Source organism: Apodemus sylvaticus, chromosome 6, assembly GCF_947179515.1.
Source record: "Apodemus sylvaticus chromosome 6, mApoSyl1.1, whole genome shotgun sequence".
NCBI classification, from domain to species: Eukaryota; Metazoa; Chordata; class Mammalia; order Rodentia; family Muridae; genus Apodemus; species Apodemus sylvaticus.
This window is the reverse complement of record NC_067477.1, coordinates 64,633,731-64,651,431: the sequence shown is the minus strand read 5'-3', so window position 1 is coordinate 64,651,431 and position 17,701 is coordinate 64,633,731. Positions and strand designations below refer to the sequence as shown.

The following is a 17,701-nucleotide window of genomic DNA, read 5'->3' as shown; positions in this document are numbered from 1 at the left end:
CTGCTGATTTGTGTTTTATGTTTGCCAAGTACACTGGACTGCCACTGTTGATTTGATGCATGTTTGGTCTTTTGCTGGTGGGCTGGACTGCTGACAAGGAAGATTGGAATTGCCCCAAAGAACTATTTCTAAACAGCTCCACAAGCCCCATTTCTTATTACTTTTCTTTTCCCCTATCTATGTTAGGTGATGGGCTAGAAGAGAGATTGAAGTATTAAAGAACCATAATTAAAGTGTGTATTGAAAAATCTAAGCCTACAAATACCAGTAATGTTCCAGAAAAATATTTAGCACTGAGCTGTATGACCTTGCAATGTTTCCTCTCACTGTGAATTAGTTGCTAAATATACCTCTAGGGAACTATACAAAAAGTTGGTACAAGAAGAGACACTTTAAATAATCAGGTAGAAGAAGGGATCACCTAGGAATATGATTTTAGTTTTTACTTATTATTAATAAGACTTTGCTAGTTTTAGCAATAGGTAAACCCAAAATCAATCTATTCTTAGAAACTCTCATGATAAAACCTAAATAGTTAAACATAAGGCATATATTTTTATTGCATTTAAGACGAATAATAGCATACGTTTTATCTTCTAGATAACCACTAAATAATGGAGATATAAAGTTGGTGATTTAAGCATCCACCATAAGAACAGTAATCTTATGTGCCAAGCACTAATGTGATCTAATCCAATTCTTTGACCATGAGATCCAAACCAGCAATTTTGGTTTGCAGACTTCTTTCAGGTAAATAATTATATTTGAGGCCAGCAAAATGATGGGTGTCTACAGGATGAAGAGGAGTACGACTATATACTTGGGTTTATAGAGGAGCTGGCCATTTTGCTTTGAAGATAAGTACTGTATGCATGGAGCAAGGATAAGTTGAGGTAAAGTTATCATGTTTAACAATTCAGACCTAAACAAAGCAAAATAAACACACAAAGCCTTAAAAAAGTCAAGTAAAGTCGGTGTCCATGACAACAGAAGGAGCCATGGAGGCCAAAAGCAGAAGAATGTTGGTGTCAGAGAAGAGTGTGGGGACCCAGATAGTGACCCTGCTCAATAGCTTATACTCAAAAAAGTTAAGAGGACTTTATGCCGGCAATGTTTGTGTGCGCAAATTTCTCTGTTAGGTCACAGTGCATGTGCTCTAACAATATCTTCAATAGAAGGGTCTACATACAGAAAAACATAAGAATAAGAGTATTGGGTTAGAATTAGAGGTATTGGTGTGACTCATAGTTTTTAATGTAAGTAAATGCATAAATAGAAAATATAAGAAAAATAGGGAAAAATTAACATTTTCATACAGGATCACATATGTGTGTATTTACATATACAAACACAGTACCTAGTCCTTAATTCATTTTTATGTAGACATGTGGTAGTGATGTCCTAATAGTCATGACTGTACCTGGTACACAATCATGTTTTCCCGATTAGCATTTTCCTCTAAAATCAATCAAATCTTAGTATTGAGTAATAAAAATTTAAAAAGTGAGTTGAGGCAAATTTCTTGGGCCTAAAAGCAAAGTAGTATACAAAGAACATGGGGAGAATTATAAGAAAGACATAGAAGATAACCTGGAAATCACACTGTGAAAGTGTGGCACAATTGGAATATTGAACTAAAGAATTACAATAACTGATTGAATACAATAGAATTGTAAATAGAAATATATCCTGATGTCACATGAAAATATGAAATTTTTCATGAAAAATATGTTTCCCAAATCTTAAGTCGTATTCCTAAAGTATTTCTTAATTACAAAGGCAGAATTTACTTTACAAATTGTACAGAGCCACAACAGGGTATTATGCCACTTGGTAGGAACTTGACATTGGCCAAGGACAAGGGCTTTGGGCAGGAATCTGACATTAGGGCATAATAGGGAAGTAGGTTACAGCAGGAATTTTTATCCTATGGTGGAGTACTCAGAGTGAAGGTGAAGTTCATTGTTCCTCCAGGTCTTCGAATTCCTGAATTAAGCAGGTGACCCACCCAGCTGCCTGAGCAGTGGAGCCAAGAACCTGCAGATGACTTCCCTGGAACTCAGCCTGCAGTCTAGGAGGAGGGGCTCACCCAAACTGTTAAATGGTCTGACCTCCATTAAAGTCTCAGCCTCGATTAGTAAACTATGATCCTGGCCCTCGTTCTTTTCGCCGCTCCCCCATCCATTCCTCAGCTTCTTTTCCAGGAACCCAGTTCGCAGTAACTGCAGGCAGCAATAGAATGCATCAACAAGCAATACAAAAAACGTTTAAATCCCTTGACAAAGTCTTGGAATCAAAATGAACCAAGTATGATTCTGATACTATTGCGTACAAAGACACATGAATGAAGAAGTGAGTCTTAATTTAGGAACATTATATAAGACTAATAAGTAGATAATATTAGGAATTGTGGCTATCTTAGAAATCAAAGAAGAACTGAAGAAAGTGCCAGACTGAAAAAGAATAATGGGATGGCATTTCAAAAAACATACAGGAGGAAGCTCCAGGTATAAAATGAGCTTCTCTGAAGATATACTCTTATTCATTTATTTTTATTTTTATTTTATTTTGTTTATGTCTACATGAATTTAGCACTGCATCAAGTACTCTTGGAGAACAGAAGAAGGCACTGAATCCCCTGAAGCTGGGAACTAAGAACCAAATTCTGGGTCTCTGTAAGGGCAGTACATATATTAACCTCTGGGCCATCCTTCTAGACACTATGAAAATATGATTCTCTTTCAAAGTACTGAGGAATCTGATGGAGAAAATCATTAAAATCAAAGTTTTATAGAACTCTAGAAATTAACCCAAGGCATGGAATAGCACACGATATGTTTTTTCCCCAAGAAAAATAACCAAATTTTTAATATAAGTGAGCCTTTTCACCTTTTAATTTGTTTTATTTCTACCCTGACAACCACCCTTTCTAGTTCTCAAAACAAACATTGTTGCAAATCAAGTAGCTGTGAAGACAGCCCTCTTATCATCCCTTGGAAAGGTCAGAATAGGTATGGACCATTCAGAGTCCCATTCACTGAGAACTATCACTGTATTATTTAATTAATAAGCTTTCTGGCAAAGCACCATTCATGTAGATTATCCTTTGACTTTACTCAGTGGAAAAATGCCCTATCCCTGGGAGTTTTTGTTCAAACTATTAAACAACAGTTGATTAATATGGCAGCTTACCACAGGAAGGAGAAGCATAGTAAAAAGCCTGAGATATAAGATATGTTTTGAACAAGCACAATACAACTAGAAAAATATAATAGAAAGCTTTCTGCGGCCTGCATTGCAAACATCCAGAACATATTTTCAAATTCTGGCACCCAAGAAAATCTAGATAAGGCCCCAATTTCGCAACCTGGATGATACCAAGGCCCTGCAAGAACACCATGCACAATCCAGAGCTTGTGCAAATTTCGTAAGAATCATAAGCTCACTTTGTATACAAAACAGATAAATACTGATCCACCCCACAAAGGATGAGATCATTAGTTTAGTCATTTAAAGACATTACTATTTAATCATTAGAGAGCCACTAAGCTAACTGAGGATAGTTAGGAAGTAGCTTAGGACCACCCATGACAGGAAATACAGATGTCTTATAATCAACCAAGGAAAGCAACTGAGCAAGCAAAAGTAATAACAACAAACAAGCAAGGTGACTGTGATGATACAGCTTTAGAAAGCTGCCACATAATCTACTTAAACATTCATCTTTCAACAAAAGTGTCTGAACTCTTCAGACACAAGAAAGCGATTATTACTCAAGCATTCTTTATCTAGCAAAGTTATGCTTTTAGAGCTGAGAAAAATAATACATTTTCAGAATATGTCATTAGAAGATATGGTATACAAAAATTTTAAAAAGCGTCCTTCTGTCCTACTGCCAACTCTACACAATGAAATAAAGAATACTAACTTAAAAAAATGTTGGGACTTTCAATACCATCAAACAAATAGTATACATAAAAAGGCAAACAGGTCCTGATACAATAATAATGGGAGACTTCAATGAGGCTCACTCTCATAAACAGGTTACCTGGCGGTGGGCAGAATGACCAAAGAAACTTTAGAGTTAAGTTGTGTTCTAGGTTCTAACAGAACTTTGCAGGGCATTCCATCCAATAGCTGTTGAAACAAATTCTCAGTAGACAAGCATATTTCCTTAGAATAAATCACAGTTTAGTCCATAAAAGAAATCTTACTAAATAAAAATTGACTTTTAAAATCTTGTAAGATCATTGTGGGATGGAACTGGAAATCATGCCCTGGCAAGCCCTACTCTTTTGTTTTTTTTAAAGATTTATTTATTTAATTATTTTATGTATGTGAGTATACTGTCACTGTCTTCAGACACACCAGAAGGGGACATAGGATTCCATCACAGGTGGTTATGTGCCACTATGTGGTTGCCAGGAGTTGAACTCAGGACCTCTGGAAGAGCAGTCAGTGCTTTTAGCCACTGAGCCATCTCTCCAGCCCAGGCCCTACTCTTAAGACCTGCTGAGTGGCACAAATTGGAGTTAAAGGGGAAAGAAGAAAATGAAACCTCAAAGTTGGTTGAAACTGGAAGGGTGAAGAGGATGGCCATGAGAGGAGTTGGAGGTTGGTATGTTCAAATATGTCACATGAAGTTCTCACGGAATGCGACAAGCTATCTTGGAGATAAATAAAGTGAGGCCATAAAATGGTCAGATTTTTGGATTTCTCTAAAGAATTGCTTATGGAGGGAATTATATTGAAAGTTCACATATTAGAAAAGTAATGCCTCAAATCAACAACTTAACTTCCTATTCTAGAAACTAGAAAAATGACAAAATAAAGGCCAAACAAAAATAACAAAGATGAATGAGAAATAAATAAAATAAAAAATAGAAACAAAGTGGCAAAAGCAATGGCCCCAACATTTGTATCATTGCAAAGATCTTTTTTTTAAAAATTCGATATTTTATTTACATTTCAAATGTTATCCCTTTCCCGGTTTCCCCTCCGAAAACCCCCTATCCCATCCTTCCCATCTGTGCTTCTATGAGGGTGCTCTCCCCACCCTATCCATCCTTCCTGTCCTAGCATTCCCCTACACTGAGGCATTGAGGCATCACAAGACCAAGGGTCTCTCCTCCCATTGCTGTCTGACAAGGCTAGCCTCTGCTACATATGCACCAGGAGCCATGGGTCCCTTCATGTATACTCTTTGGTTGGTGGTTTAGGCCCTGGGACCTCTGGGGGGATCTGGTTGGTTGGTATTGTTGTACTTCCTATGAGTTGCAAACCCCTTCAGCTCCCACAGTCCTTTCTCTAACGCCTTCATTGGGAACCCCATGCTCAGTCCAAAGGTTGGCTGTGAGCATAGACCTCTGTGTTTGTCAGGTTCTGGCAGAGCCTCTTAAGAGGCAGCTATATCAAGCTCCCGTCAGCAAGAGCTTCTTGACATCCACAATAGTGTCTGGGTTTTGAGTCTGTATATGGGATGGATCCTCAGGTGGGGCAGTCTCTGGGTGGCCTTTCCTTCAGCCTCTGCTCCGCACTTTGTCTCCATGTTTCCTCCCTTGAATATTTAGTTCCTCCTCCTCTCTCTCTCCCAGGTCCCCTTCTACTCTACCTTCCATGATTATTTTGTTCTCCATTCTAAGTAGGACTGAAGCATCCACACTTTGGTCTTCCTTCTTCTCTAGCTTCATGTGGTCTGTGAATTGACTGTGTGAATTATATTTGTACTGTAATATATTCAAAGATATTCAAATGGATAAAATAACTGATAAAGACATCAAATGAATTATCTAAAAAGTAAAAAAGTGTCTATATATGTATATATACAAATATGCACATTACACACACACACACACACACACACACACACATGGACAATCTATCTTGGTGATGAAACTATACCAAACTGTCAAATAATCAGAAGTACAAGACCAAGAAAAACATTTAAATCTGAAAGAGAATATTATCTCTAGGTCACATTTAAGGGGAAAACATGACTAACAGTATAGTTCCCAGCAAAACAGTACAGGATAGGTAGGTATAGAATGATATATTTCAAGTCCTGAAGAAAAATAGCTACCAACCAAGGTTGCGATAGGCAGGAAGGCTATTCTTCAGAAACATATATTAAGTAGAGCTATTCCAAGAGAAACAAACCCAAGGGAATTCGAAACTGTGAGAAATGATTTCCAAGAGCTGCTTAAGGGAGTTTTAACTCCAAAGTGTGGGAAGAGTACATACATCATGATAGTACATAAAAATAAAAATCCCTGCTAGAAGAGTAGAAACATCAAAGAATCAAACATTATCAATGTAGTAAACAGAAAACCACAAAGATGAATTAGAAATGAAGGAAGGAACAAAGAATATTCAAAATACCCCGGGCAACACAGCAGAGATGGCTGAGGTGGCAAGGGTACAGGAGGGCTGGCCCTGAGGAAGTGAGCACTTGAGAGCTGCTCCCCCTCCTCATCTGCTTTGTCGTGGAGGGGGGTGCGGGAGAAATTCCCTCCTCCCCTACGTGCTTACAGCTGGCAGCCAAATTGAGAGCAAGAGAATGAACTGGTCCTTCCCCTCACCAGCTATGGGTCTCAGGAGCTAAGGGACCCAGGCACTTCACACTTCCACTGGGCAGCACAGTAGAACTGGCTCTGGTGGCGTGGGCACAGCGAGTCAGCTCCGAGGGCATGAGGACAGTAGAGGTGGCTCCATCCCTTGCTAGCTGCAGCATGGGGGTGAGCTAGCCAGGGCAACGTTTACAGCTGGTACAGTGGATGTGAGAGAGCTGGGGGCTGACCAACTCAGGCCCAAATTCATGGTTCTGAGTTGGCCCACTCCAATATATACCCCATCTATGAACTGGAGTGTGTGAAGATCCAAAGCTGCAAGATCTCCATGGCACAGGACAACACTGAATATCTGAGGAGACTCCAGTGAGGAGCCGGTATTAATAGTGTAACAGAAGCTAGAAGCCTTGAACCAGACCAATGACTCATCTCAATGAACATTTGCAAGTAAAGACATGTGAACAAAAAAATATACCATGTGACACATTGCAGATTCCTAGATAAGATTTTTATTTTTATTTTATTTATTTATTTTTATTTTCTTTTGGAGGCAGAGGTTGCAAGGATGAATGGTGGATATAAAGGGTTGGGGAGATGAATGACATTGGGGTGTATGATGTGAAATTCACAGAGAATCAATAAAATGTTTAAAAATTAGGGATGAAAAGAGAGATATTGCGAGTGACACTATAGAAATTACTATAGATCATTAGGGGTTACTTTGGAAGACTAAATGCTAATAAATTGGATAAACCTAAAAGAAACAGATGAACTTTTAGACACAATCTTTCAAATTGAATCAAAAGACTATAAAAATATAACTAGATCATAGCTAATAAGATCAAATCAGCCACAACAAGGTTACCAGCAAAGAGAAGCCCATGACTGGATGGGTTCACTATTACATTTGACCTGATTTCTAAAGAGGAGTCAATGTCTATAAACACATATCTCTCAAACTATCCCAAAGAAGGAAAAGCATAGAGGTCAGTATCAGAAGTCAGCATTACTCTGTTGCCAACACCTAACAATGACACACACAAAATAAAACTACAAATCACTGCTATCACTAATCATAGACTCGAAGATATCCAAGGCATAGCATATTAAAAAGATGCAGATATTTCAATCCTAGGATGCAAAAAAGTAACCAAACACAAATTTAATATATGTTATAAATGATTGAATATTAAAATTATATGATAACCTTAATATATAAAGAAGATAACTTGATAAAATTAAATATTGATTAATTAAAAACTCATGAAATTAGGCATAGAGAGATCATATGTCTGAAAATAATAAAGTTTATACATAGCAAGCCCATGGCCAATATTGGAGATAAGAATAGAAGCTGTAACATAGCATTAGTATCTAGATCCACTGATTTTATCCAGGGTATTATTAGAAGCTTTAGACAAAGAATCACTTGAGAGAAAAATAAAAGGCATAGAATTAGTAGGAGAAGAAATCACTTTGCCAGTGTTTGTATGTGATATGGTTGTTTACATAGAAAAACCTGAGGGTTCCATCAAAACTGAAAAGTGAACTTAGTAACCCTATTTACAGCAATAATGAGTTTTCATAGAAAGAAGTCATAAAAGCAATCCTATTTAAAGGAGACATCCACATACATGCAAAGCAACATAGAAATAAACTTAATAAAATGGTGAAAGACCTTTACAATAAAAATTGCATGATGATGGATACACTTAAGACAAGAAGCAGAGAGGCCTCCATGTCATAAAATAGGAGAATTAATATTTTTAAAATATCCACACTACTCAAGTTGTTTTATATATTCAGTACAATACCATTGATACTCCTTATTAATTAGGAAAACAATCTTAAAATTTGTAAGAAACTCCAAAAGATCCAGAATAGTCAAAGCATTCTTGAGTATAAAGAACAAAGCCGGATGTTTCATAATATCTACTTTTAAGTCATATTACAAAATCACAGTGACAATAAAGCATTGTACTAGCCCAAGAACAGACACATAGACAAATGAGATAGAATAGAACACATAAGACAATAAAATCAGCCACCACCTGATTTTAGGCAAACATGCAAAATTATATACACTGAAAAAGGGTCGGCCTCTGTTACAAGTAGTTCTGAGGAAGCTGTGTATCCTTAGGCAGAAGATTAATTAAATCTTGGCGCCTATCTATCACCTTGTACAAAAATCAATTTAAAATCGATCAAAAACCTTACACTGTACAGGTACTAGAGAACAGCATGGCAAGACGCTTTGTGATATTGGAATATGCAATAATTATCTGCTTAAGCCTGCAAAGAACAAGGAAAAATTGCCAAGACTATTAGACCATATTAGCAAAAAATTTTTGAATGTTGAAACTTCTGCAGTTCATCAACAGTGAAGAAACAGTCTATCAATGAGAGAAGTGTGTGCTAGCTCTAAGAAAAGGGGCTAACAGCCATAACATATAAATGCTAGCAAACAAGTAATCCAATTAAAACTGTGTAGAAGATCTAAATAGGCACTCTTGTAGAGAAGTAATACAATTGATATTAATTTATAAAGAAAACAATATCATTAGACATCAGAAAATCAAAACACAAATTGATAATGAAATAACATCTTACTCCATTTAGAATGGCTATGAGTGGTGGTATACTACTACTACTACTACTACTACTACTACTACTAATAATAATAATAATAATAATAATAATAACAATGCAAAATGACAAATGCCATTGAAGATATAAATGAAGAAATTCTTGCACGTTTTTTGGGAAAATGTAAACCAGTACAACTACTGAATAAGCTTCATGACTGAAAGTAGAAATTTCATACAAACCAGCTATATTATTGTTGGGTACACATCCAAAGGAAATGAAATCTATATATGAAAAAGATATATCTACAGAGAAATCCTGTCTTGAAAAACCAAAAAAGAGAAAAGAAGAGAACAGAACAGAACAGAAAAAGCTAGCTGTAACCCTGGGCTTGCCTCAGCACTGCTCTCCACGGCCAGGATGCAGCCTAACGGTGTTTGAACAGATGAACGGCTAAAAAATTGTGAAGCCGCTGACAACAGATGTGAAACAAACACAACATGCTTGAGAATTTAACTGTTAATCCCATTATTTTCCAAAATTAATGTGGGCCAATAAATACTGTGCTGGAAAAAAATTTGGTGATACGAATGTTGTTTACCTTATCTATAATTATGGTTTCACCATTTTGTAAATCTACTACATTTTTATACTTTCAGTGGGAGGATTATACGATATGCTAGGTGGGCTTCATTAAATTTGTTAATTAATTGCCAATAAACACCAAGAATGAAAGATCATCAAAACTAATAAAGAGTTAAATTAACTGACTTTTAATTTATGGTTCACATTAAGAAACAAGAGGAAAAATAAGAATACTCAAACGGAAGAGGAGATATTAATACAAACGGAAGAGGAGATAAGTACAAATACTATAATTAATAGTAGTTTAATAACAAACTGGGTAAGCTAGAAGGCAGCAGAAACATCCTCTGAGGCAAAGTGTCACATCACATTATTTGGCAACTTACCCATAAACAGTTCTGTAAAAACAACTCTGTTTCTCAGATTAATGGATATACCTTTTTCTTCTTTTCTCTTTTATTGTAAGTAGATTCTTTTCTTATACAATATGGCTCTTGGCTCAGAGCAGAGGCATAATTTTATTCATTCTTGCTATATTTTCAAACTTTTTGTTTTTATTCTTTGTTTAGTTTCGTACATGTATACAATGAATTTATAACATCTCCATTCCTCAGTCCCCTCCATCTTCTCCTACACCACACAGTCCCTCATCTTCTTCCCAAATTCATATCTTCTTTTTTTTAAAACACACTGAGTCCAATGAGGGCTGTCCAAGTGGATGCATATAGGGGCACCCACAAGGAAAATGAGAAGATTCCTGAAGAAAACGGATTCTTCCTTCTTCAGAACCACCAAGTGCCAATAACTCCTCAATGACAGGTGAGCCTTGTGAGCCCCAACTGTGTTCACGGTGGAATGCTGACTGGCTGGATCATATGCTGGTCTTGTGCATGCAACCACAGCTGCTGAGAATGTGAGTATACTGTCTCTGTCATGTCGCAAAGACAGCTTCACAGCAGCCCGCCCTGACCTTTGGCTCTATTTTTTTGTTCTCACACCTATGATATGAGCCTCATAAATGCTCACTTACATCTGGACACTCACCTATTCTGTGTATGTTGACCATTTGTGAGTCTCTTTGTTAACCACCATCCACTGTGAAAAGCTTACTTAAAGAGGGTAAGCTGGGTACTACACTGATCTATGATTACAACAATAAATACTCGGAAGGAGGTTTGACACTCTGTCTATTTAGCAAAAAAAAAAAATGGTACTTGGTTCATACGTAGGGACTCTAAGTTCCCCAGCCATGATCCTTGGTCATATGAGTGTCCTTCTGTGAAGCAAGCTTTAAGTCAGTTGTGAACCTGCTAGTTGTCTGCTGCACCTTGAACAATCAGGCAAAGCAACTGTTTTTAATAAACTCAGTCTCAGTAGATAGAATGATTCCATCTCAGGCTACTAGTCTTCAGAAGGGTTACTAATTTAAGAAAGAAAAAGTGTCAATGTTCAAACAGCAACCGTTTGCCTCTAATCACAGGCAAATTTATTAAAGCACAAGTTTTAACACGAATTATGAAAATTTGACTTTGAGGTCTGGAATAGGGAAGAATTTCAGAATCACTTTAATTTGTGTAGCTATGGAATAAGTGACTAAAATGAAGTACAGGCCACTGGGTCTGAAGAATAAGAGTTGAAGTGCATGGGCATTATACTGTATGCAATAAAGATCTTAGTGTGTAAGCTAATGACAGGGTGTAGGGTAGAAAGAAAGAGGAGGAAGAGATTGCATGTAGGAGAGATTCCATGTTTAATCGTAAGAATATAAATGAGTAGGAAACTGAACGATGAATGTGAGAACAAAAGACCAACAAAGGAACATGTTCCTCAAACATGTTGAAGAAATACTAGAAAGTAGAGAAGTGGTAGTAAGAACATTACTCCTAGCTGCAAAAGGACTCAGGAGATCCTGTACTTGTTTGGCCTTATTCTGTCATTGGAACAACTTCTGCAGGTCACCACCATAGCCATAAATCAAAGGAAGTTCTTTGTTGTCTGGCTTGTCAAGAAATAATTTAAGATATAATCAAATATTTATTTCCCCTCTGATCTATAAAGGAAAATAATAGGGGACAATATTCAAGTAATTGGGTCAACATGATATTTTTTTTCTTCACATAGGGCATTTAGAGCCCCAGATCCACACTGTCATCTGTTGCGTGTTATGTGACAATTATGCATGCTCTAATTTACTGAAAGACTAATATAAGGACATCCTTCTCTAAAACAAAATATATATGCATTTTGTGTGCATACGTGTACTTTGTGTGTGGTGTGTGTGTGGTGTGTGGGGTGTGTGTGTGTGTGTGTGTGTGTGTGTGTGTGTGTGTACGTGTGTGGCCAGATAAGGAACTTGGTATGAGCCATTTACCCATGTTACTGTTAGCTTCTGGTTTAAATTAAAAAATCTTAACAGCTAATTTGAATTCATTTGTGATTTTATTTAACTGTAACTATTTAAAACCATATTCAACATATGAAGCAAATTCTCAATTTGTTCCTTCAGTGATACAGTATTAAACACATAGATTTATATTTAGAACACAGATTCATATATTGGACTCTTAATTTTTTAGGTTATATAATTATTGGCTATTTGCTAACTTTCAATCAACTCTTAGTACAATCAAGGGTATAAAAATGATTCTAGAAAAATATAGCACAAGTTTTTTTCTAGTTTCATTTTCTCCCAAAAGTGAGATTCTTTCTCTGTTTCTCTTCATACAACTTTACAACACTTACAAAAATCTCACCACTCTAATCTAACTGAAATATTCTCCAGGGTCTTTGGATTCAACCAGATTGTTTTTTTTTATTATGCCTTAATTATTTACCACCTGAATGTGTGATTTTTTTTATTATATGCTAACATCTCAAGTCATAACAAGATGTTATATTTTTATTTATTATTTCCTTTTTACACTATTAATTCTATAGAAAATAATTTCCTGTAGTTTTTGCCTGCTAAGACTCTTGTTCAGTTGTAACAATCCCTGATACACACACATTGTCGTTGTATTCACAATCTATTGAGAAGAAACAGAAATAGCTTGACATTCAACTGTCCCCACTCCCACCCCCATGGATTAAATAGGGCACTAGAATCTAGCAACTTTGGAAGAAGTCAAGCTTTCTTTTGCTTTAATACACCCAGAAGATTTCAAATCAATACTTAGCATTAACGTTTTAATTGAGAATTAACATCATCGTAATTGGAAGTAAGGATCAGCATCTTGATGCCTACCAGGTGGCTCAGAGAGGAAGGTCATCACACTGGCGAACACAAACATTGAAAAGGGAAGACACAAATCATTTGTTTCCTTGAGCAAGGACACACAGTAAACACTTGGATTGGTGGTCAACTGTAATTTGCTTCTGGAGTCAGAAACTGGCAACATTGCACTTAGGATTTATAGCAGAGTAGTCACAGTGACTTTGAAAGCAAAGGATAAAAGAATAAAGGGGAACTTCTCTAGTTCCGAAGGAGCTAGGGTATAAGGACTTTTCCCTCAAAGCACAGAGTGTACTCTTGTGTGTCCTCTCAGTAAACCCCATAGCCAGTTGCTACCCTCAGAATGTTGTACTCCTAAATAACACCCTTTGCATAAGTCAAACATATGTTAGTCTAGGTTCTCAGTAATGTTTTATTATTTGCCTGAAAATTTCAAGCTAATATATTCCTAGTCTGAATAATATAGATATTTCCTTTTCATTTTGGATGAAAATAAATGTTCCAAAAATTAGAGTGTTAATTATTTGTTTCCGATACCAGAACTATTCAAGCATGTCTCCAAATTCCCTCAGAGCACAGGAAAACGCCTCCTGCCATTGTCCACTCTGTCCTCCAGTACCAGCTCACAGCCTCTACCTCTTCCACTTTCTGGGAAAGACTGACTCTTTCAGATTTAGCTCCTTAGTGGAATAAAGAGAATTTACCGGAAGGGGGACTTCCACAGTAATCATTGCAAGCTCTCTTCTTTCCCCAAGTGTTGGGACTGAAAATCTAGACAAGATGTGAGCTGTTTCCCTACGTGTCCGGGTCCACGAAAGGACCCAGCCAGTGAAGAGCCGTCAGCTCAGCCCTTCAGGCCACAGTCCCCACTCTTCTCTCCAGTGGCAGTGCATTGTGCAGAATTGTGTCGCAAAGAGGTGGCCTCGGCATCACATTCCACACCCTGTGAGTCCAAAGCTCCCTTCCTTGTCCTGGAGGAAGGGCCCTTGTGGAAGCAGAGTTTGAAAAGCCCCAGCACTGTAATGGTCAAGACTATCAAAACTATTACTGCTATGCTCACAAGTATGAAGACCACCGTGGAGGAGGAGTCGAAAGTCAGAGAAACAGGGGGCGGAGATGTGTAGTTCAGTGTGGGGATCGCGCTTCCTGATGTCGTGACAGTGACTTTTGGCTTGGTTTGTGAGGTCTTTTGAACAGTAGGTAAAGTACTCTGTGTTCCCCACTGAAGAATCTCAGTGACCTGGGGCATCTCTCCTGGCTTGTCATAGACCTGACCTGGCCCTGTTCTGTTTGTCACAGGACCTGCTGGAGTGGCTGATACATTCCTGGTGGGCAACTTGGTCCCTTCGAGGGTTAGTTGTCCTTCCACTTTAGTCTCACAAGACCGTCTGTCCTTCCCCAGCTCAAAGCCCGCTGCACATTCGCAGGCAAATTCTCCCAAGTGGTCTAGACAGTCAGAGAGCTCCACGCACTTGCCAGCACGGAGGTACCTCCCAGAACAGGGGCAGAGCACTTTCCCGGGGAAAAGCCCATCCCAACGTGCGGTTGTCTCTTCCTGGATGCAGGTGGACGAGACGGAGAAGTCCCCGGGACACATCCCACTCACCTCGGTCCCAGGAGGGCTGAAGTCCAGCGCTGAGCTGCTCAGTCGGAAGGGAGCTTGGAAACTCAAGTTAGAGGCGGCTCCCGGGCGAGGTGCAGAACACAGAGCCTCAAACTGGTACTTGCATAGGTAGCCGTCTGCGCGCAGGTGACAGCGCATCTCCTTCCAGCCAGCAGGCTCCACTCCCCCGGTGGCCTGGAGCACAGCACATTTTCTTACAGTGCAGGAAAGTTGTGGCTCCTCCACCCACGGTAGTGAGCTGTCCTCAGAGTCTTCTGGCTCTGGCTGCAACCAGGAGAAACCCCTCAAAGGCTCTCTGTCCAGGGTGCACTGTGAACGGCCACGCTCTAGAGCCACCCAGAACAGAAGGTCTTTGGAGCCTCCGCCAGGCCCGGGACCTGCACGCAAGAGCAGGAGTACAGCTCGCAACTCCGAGCCTGAGTGCACGGTGCTGAGAGTCCCGCCGCGCAGGCTGCAGGCCTCCTCTGCTGCCCTCCTCTTGATGGTAGCGTGGTGTAGGCTGTAGCAAGCCCCTGAGGCCGAACAAGCTGCGCGGTCGGCGGTGGGATGCTCGCTGTTCCCTGGCCGGGGCCAGAACGCTGGACAGAGGAGGCACAGGGCAAGCGCTGGCCTCATCCTGGAGACTCAGAGCACACAGCTGCTCCCAAGTCCTCTGGCTTGCTGGAGGGCACCAGGCTGTCTCTAGAGTCACCGCCCTCTACAACTCTTTCTATCACCACGTGTGCCCTCCCCTCGCCTCTCCTGAGCTCTCACCCCCAGCAGCAGAAAGTCCCCACCACACTCCCTTGGCCAACTGCTTTCCCTAGGCCGTGACAGGAAATGTGTCCCGGAGCCCTGCCAGGCTCTGTGTAGCTCTGATTTATTCAGGGGTCAGGAACACAGCTGGCGCCTCAACACTGGGAATGCACTGGGCCAAGGGGGTGCAATGCTCTCTTAGATAAGCAGGAGAAAAGAAATTTGCCACCGGGATTAAGTGAGGCTCTTTCCTTACTCACACTTATCTGGACTTTGGATCTCAGAATGCACTGATGATCGTGGGCAGGAGCCATAAGCCCACACCCGCCCATTGTGTTTTTGTCCGGGTCTGTGGAGTTGGCGTCAGTATAATTTGTAGACTGTTCCAGGCTTCAGGGAGGTTTCCTGAGCCTGGTGTTGGGGGAGGGATTGTGTGAGGAATGTTCCTACTTCTTTCTAAGCTGGAGGCCTCACTATTGAAACCTCTGATCTCTAGGGGCGTTCTTTCTCTACTGTGTCAAAAGAAACCCAGATGTGCAAATTACCAGACAAGGAATCTAGAATTCCTTTGGGCATTTTCAATGGAAAAATAGCTCCTCTGGTCAGCACTTGCCTTAAAAGTTTAATTTGTACTTCTATTTGTTTGTTTTTAAAATACTGGTGGTGCTTGATTGGGGCAAATATTTATGTTGAGGTGACAAACAATAGCCGCAGGTCCTAACTACGGTGGTTTCCTGGACACTCCATGTGCTCAAAAGCTCTCCAGGCTATTAGGTTATATGTGAATGAGTTCATGGTCTTATAAGGCCAAAGAACATCTGTGTGTGATTTTATCCTTGAACTATGGAAAACTTCACAACTCCTATGGTTATCTGCCAACATTTATAGAAGAAAAGTGTAAAAGGACATAAATAAAAGCTCAAATATCTTTATTGTGAAAATTAAATAGTCAATCATAATACACAGTCAACGCTAGGAAATAATACTCTGTAATTTGAGAAATGGTTGAATCAGCTCCTCCAAGTTCCCGGGGCTGTTTTGCTTTAATGTACACACTAGCTCAGTTGGAAGTGGGGGAGAATTAGAGAAAGAAAGGTTTGGGTGCGGAAGGTTGAAGTCAGTATTATTGTCAGGTTCCCACCTGGGACAGAAGGCTAAGCTGCCTACTTAACACAACAAAGAGGACTCTGCGGACCAGGCTCTCCAGGGCCCTCTGGCTGGCAAACCTGGGCCCCTGCCCTGATCGCTCCATCCCAGGGGCCAGCCTGGGACAGGCCAGGTTGTCCTTCCCATCTATTCTAACCATTTTTTGCTTACCCACTCTCTTTTGTACCTTTGGCCTCCTGGCTGCTGCACCGGGTCCCCCTCTCTCTCCTCTCCTCCCCCCTCCCCCCTCCCCATGTGGTCCCAGCGGAGAGTCTCACACACTGGACCCTCCCAGTAGTCCCTGTTTCCTGCGAATCTCTCCCACATTTCTACAGTAAACCTCCTCCACCATACCACATACCTCGGAGTCATATCCTTGCTTTTTTTATTTTTTCATTCAATTATGAATGTTCTTTTATGATGGTAGCAATTTAGAGAATTTTACATATTTAGTATAAAATGTGTCATTTGTCTGTCTTGGCTCACAATGGCAAATATCTTGTACTTAGAAACAGACTCTGCTTAGCCCTCCTAAGCAGGCAACATGCTTCTAAGTGTCTGCGACCAGAATGGAAGTCGCTATCTCTAATGCATCCCGAAGCACTTTTTTACTTGCTTTGCTGTGCTGGACGGAACTGTTTCTGTTAACAAGAGGCAAGGAGAGGATGTCAAGATAATATGTGTATGCTCCTCTCTTGTTTTTGTTATTACTATCACATCCGGGAATTCCTTGTATCCCAACAGGAGACAGTAAACATAAAAAATTGTCATCAAACTAGCCCGCTCTTTCTGACTGAGAAGTTACACAAAGATTTTCTTCTACCCTTTCTGTTTCCCAACTTAATAGACATCAGTTCTTTCTAATATTTAAGACATACAAAATGACTCTGCATTTACATTGAGGAACTTTGTGTCTTATAAGAAACAAATATGAAAAATCCAGAAATCCAGTTCAGTGAATTTTTACAGTACTTAATCACGTGGATCAGTTCTATGTCTTTGCTATCCCATGATTGTGAATTGAACATGTGTCCACAAACTGTGATGTATTTTGATAAAAGCTTTTTCAAAGCCGAGTAGTCAGTGGAAGTTCTTAGACATTTTGAAAGTCACTTGGCGTGAGAACTGTTTCTGGACTAAGTAAGACCTCAGATAAGTGGAAACTTATGTTTGTTCTCCCACTCTGGCATTCTGTGTGGTGGGATATTATATGGGGAATAAACTGGC

General features: G+C 39.6%; 1 protein-coding gene across 1 annotated transcript; it reads right to left on the bottom strand.

Annotated features, from left to right (window-relative positions):
* Positions 1-13,088: 13,088 nt before the first annotated feature.
* On the bottom strand, positions 13,089-15,515 carry Clec14a (C-type lectin domain containing 14A). Its single transcript, XM_052185807.1, has one exon. The coding sequence runs from the start codon at positions 15,206-15,208 to the stop codon at positions 13,814-13,816; it is 1,395 nt and encodes a 464-aa protein (XP_052041767.1). The 5' UTR covers positions 15,209-15,515; the 3' UTR covers positions 13,089-13,813.
* Positions 15,516-17,701: the final 2,186 nt, after the last annotated feature.

What these genes read in the sequence shown, in the direction of transcription:
- Clec14a (XM_052185807.1), bottom strand. Translation starts at nt 15,208, where the DNA reads ATGAGGCCAGCGCTTGCCCTGTGCCTCCTCTGTCCAGCGTTCTGGCCC.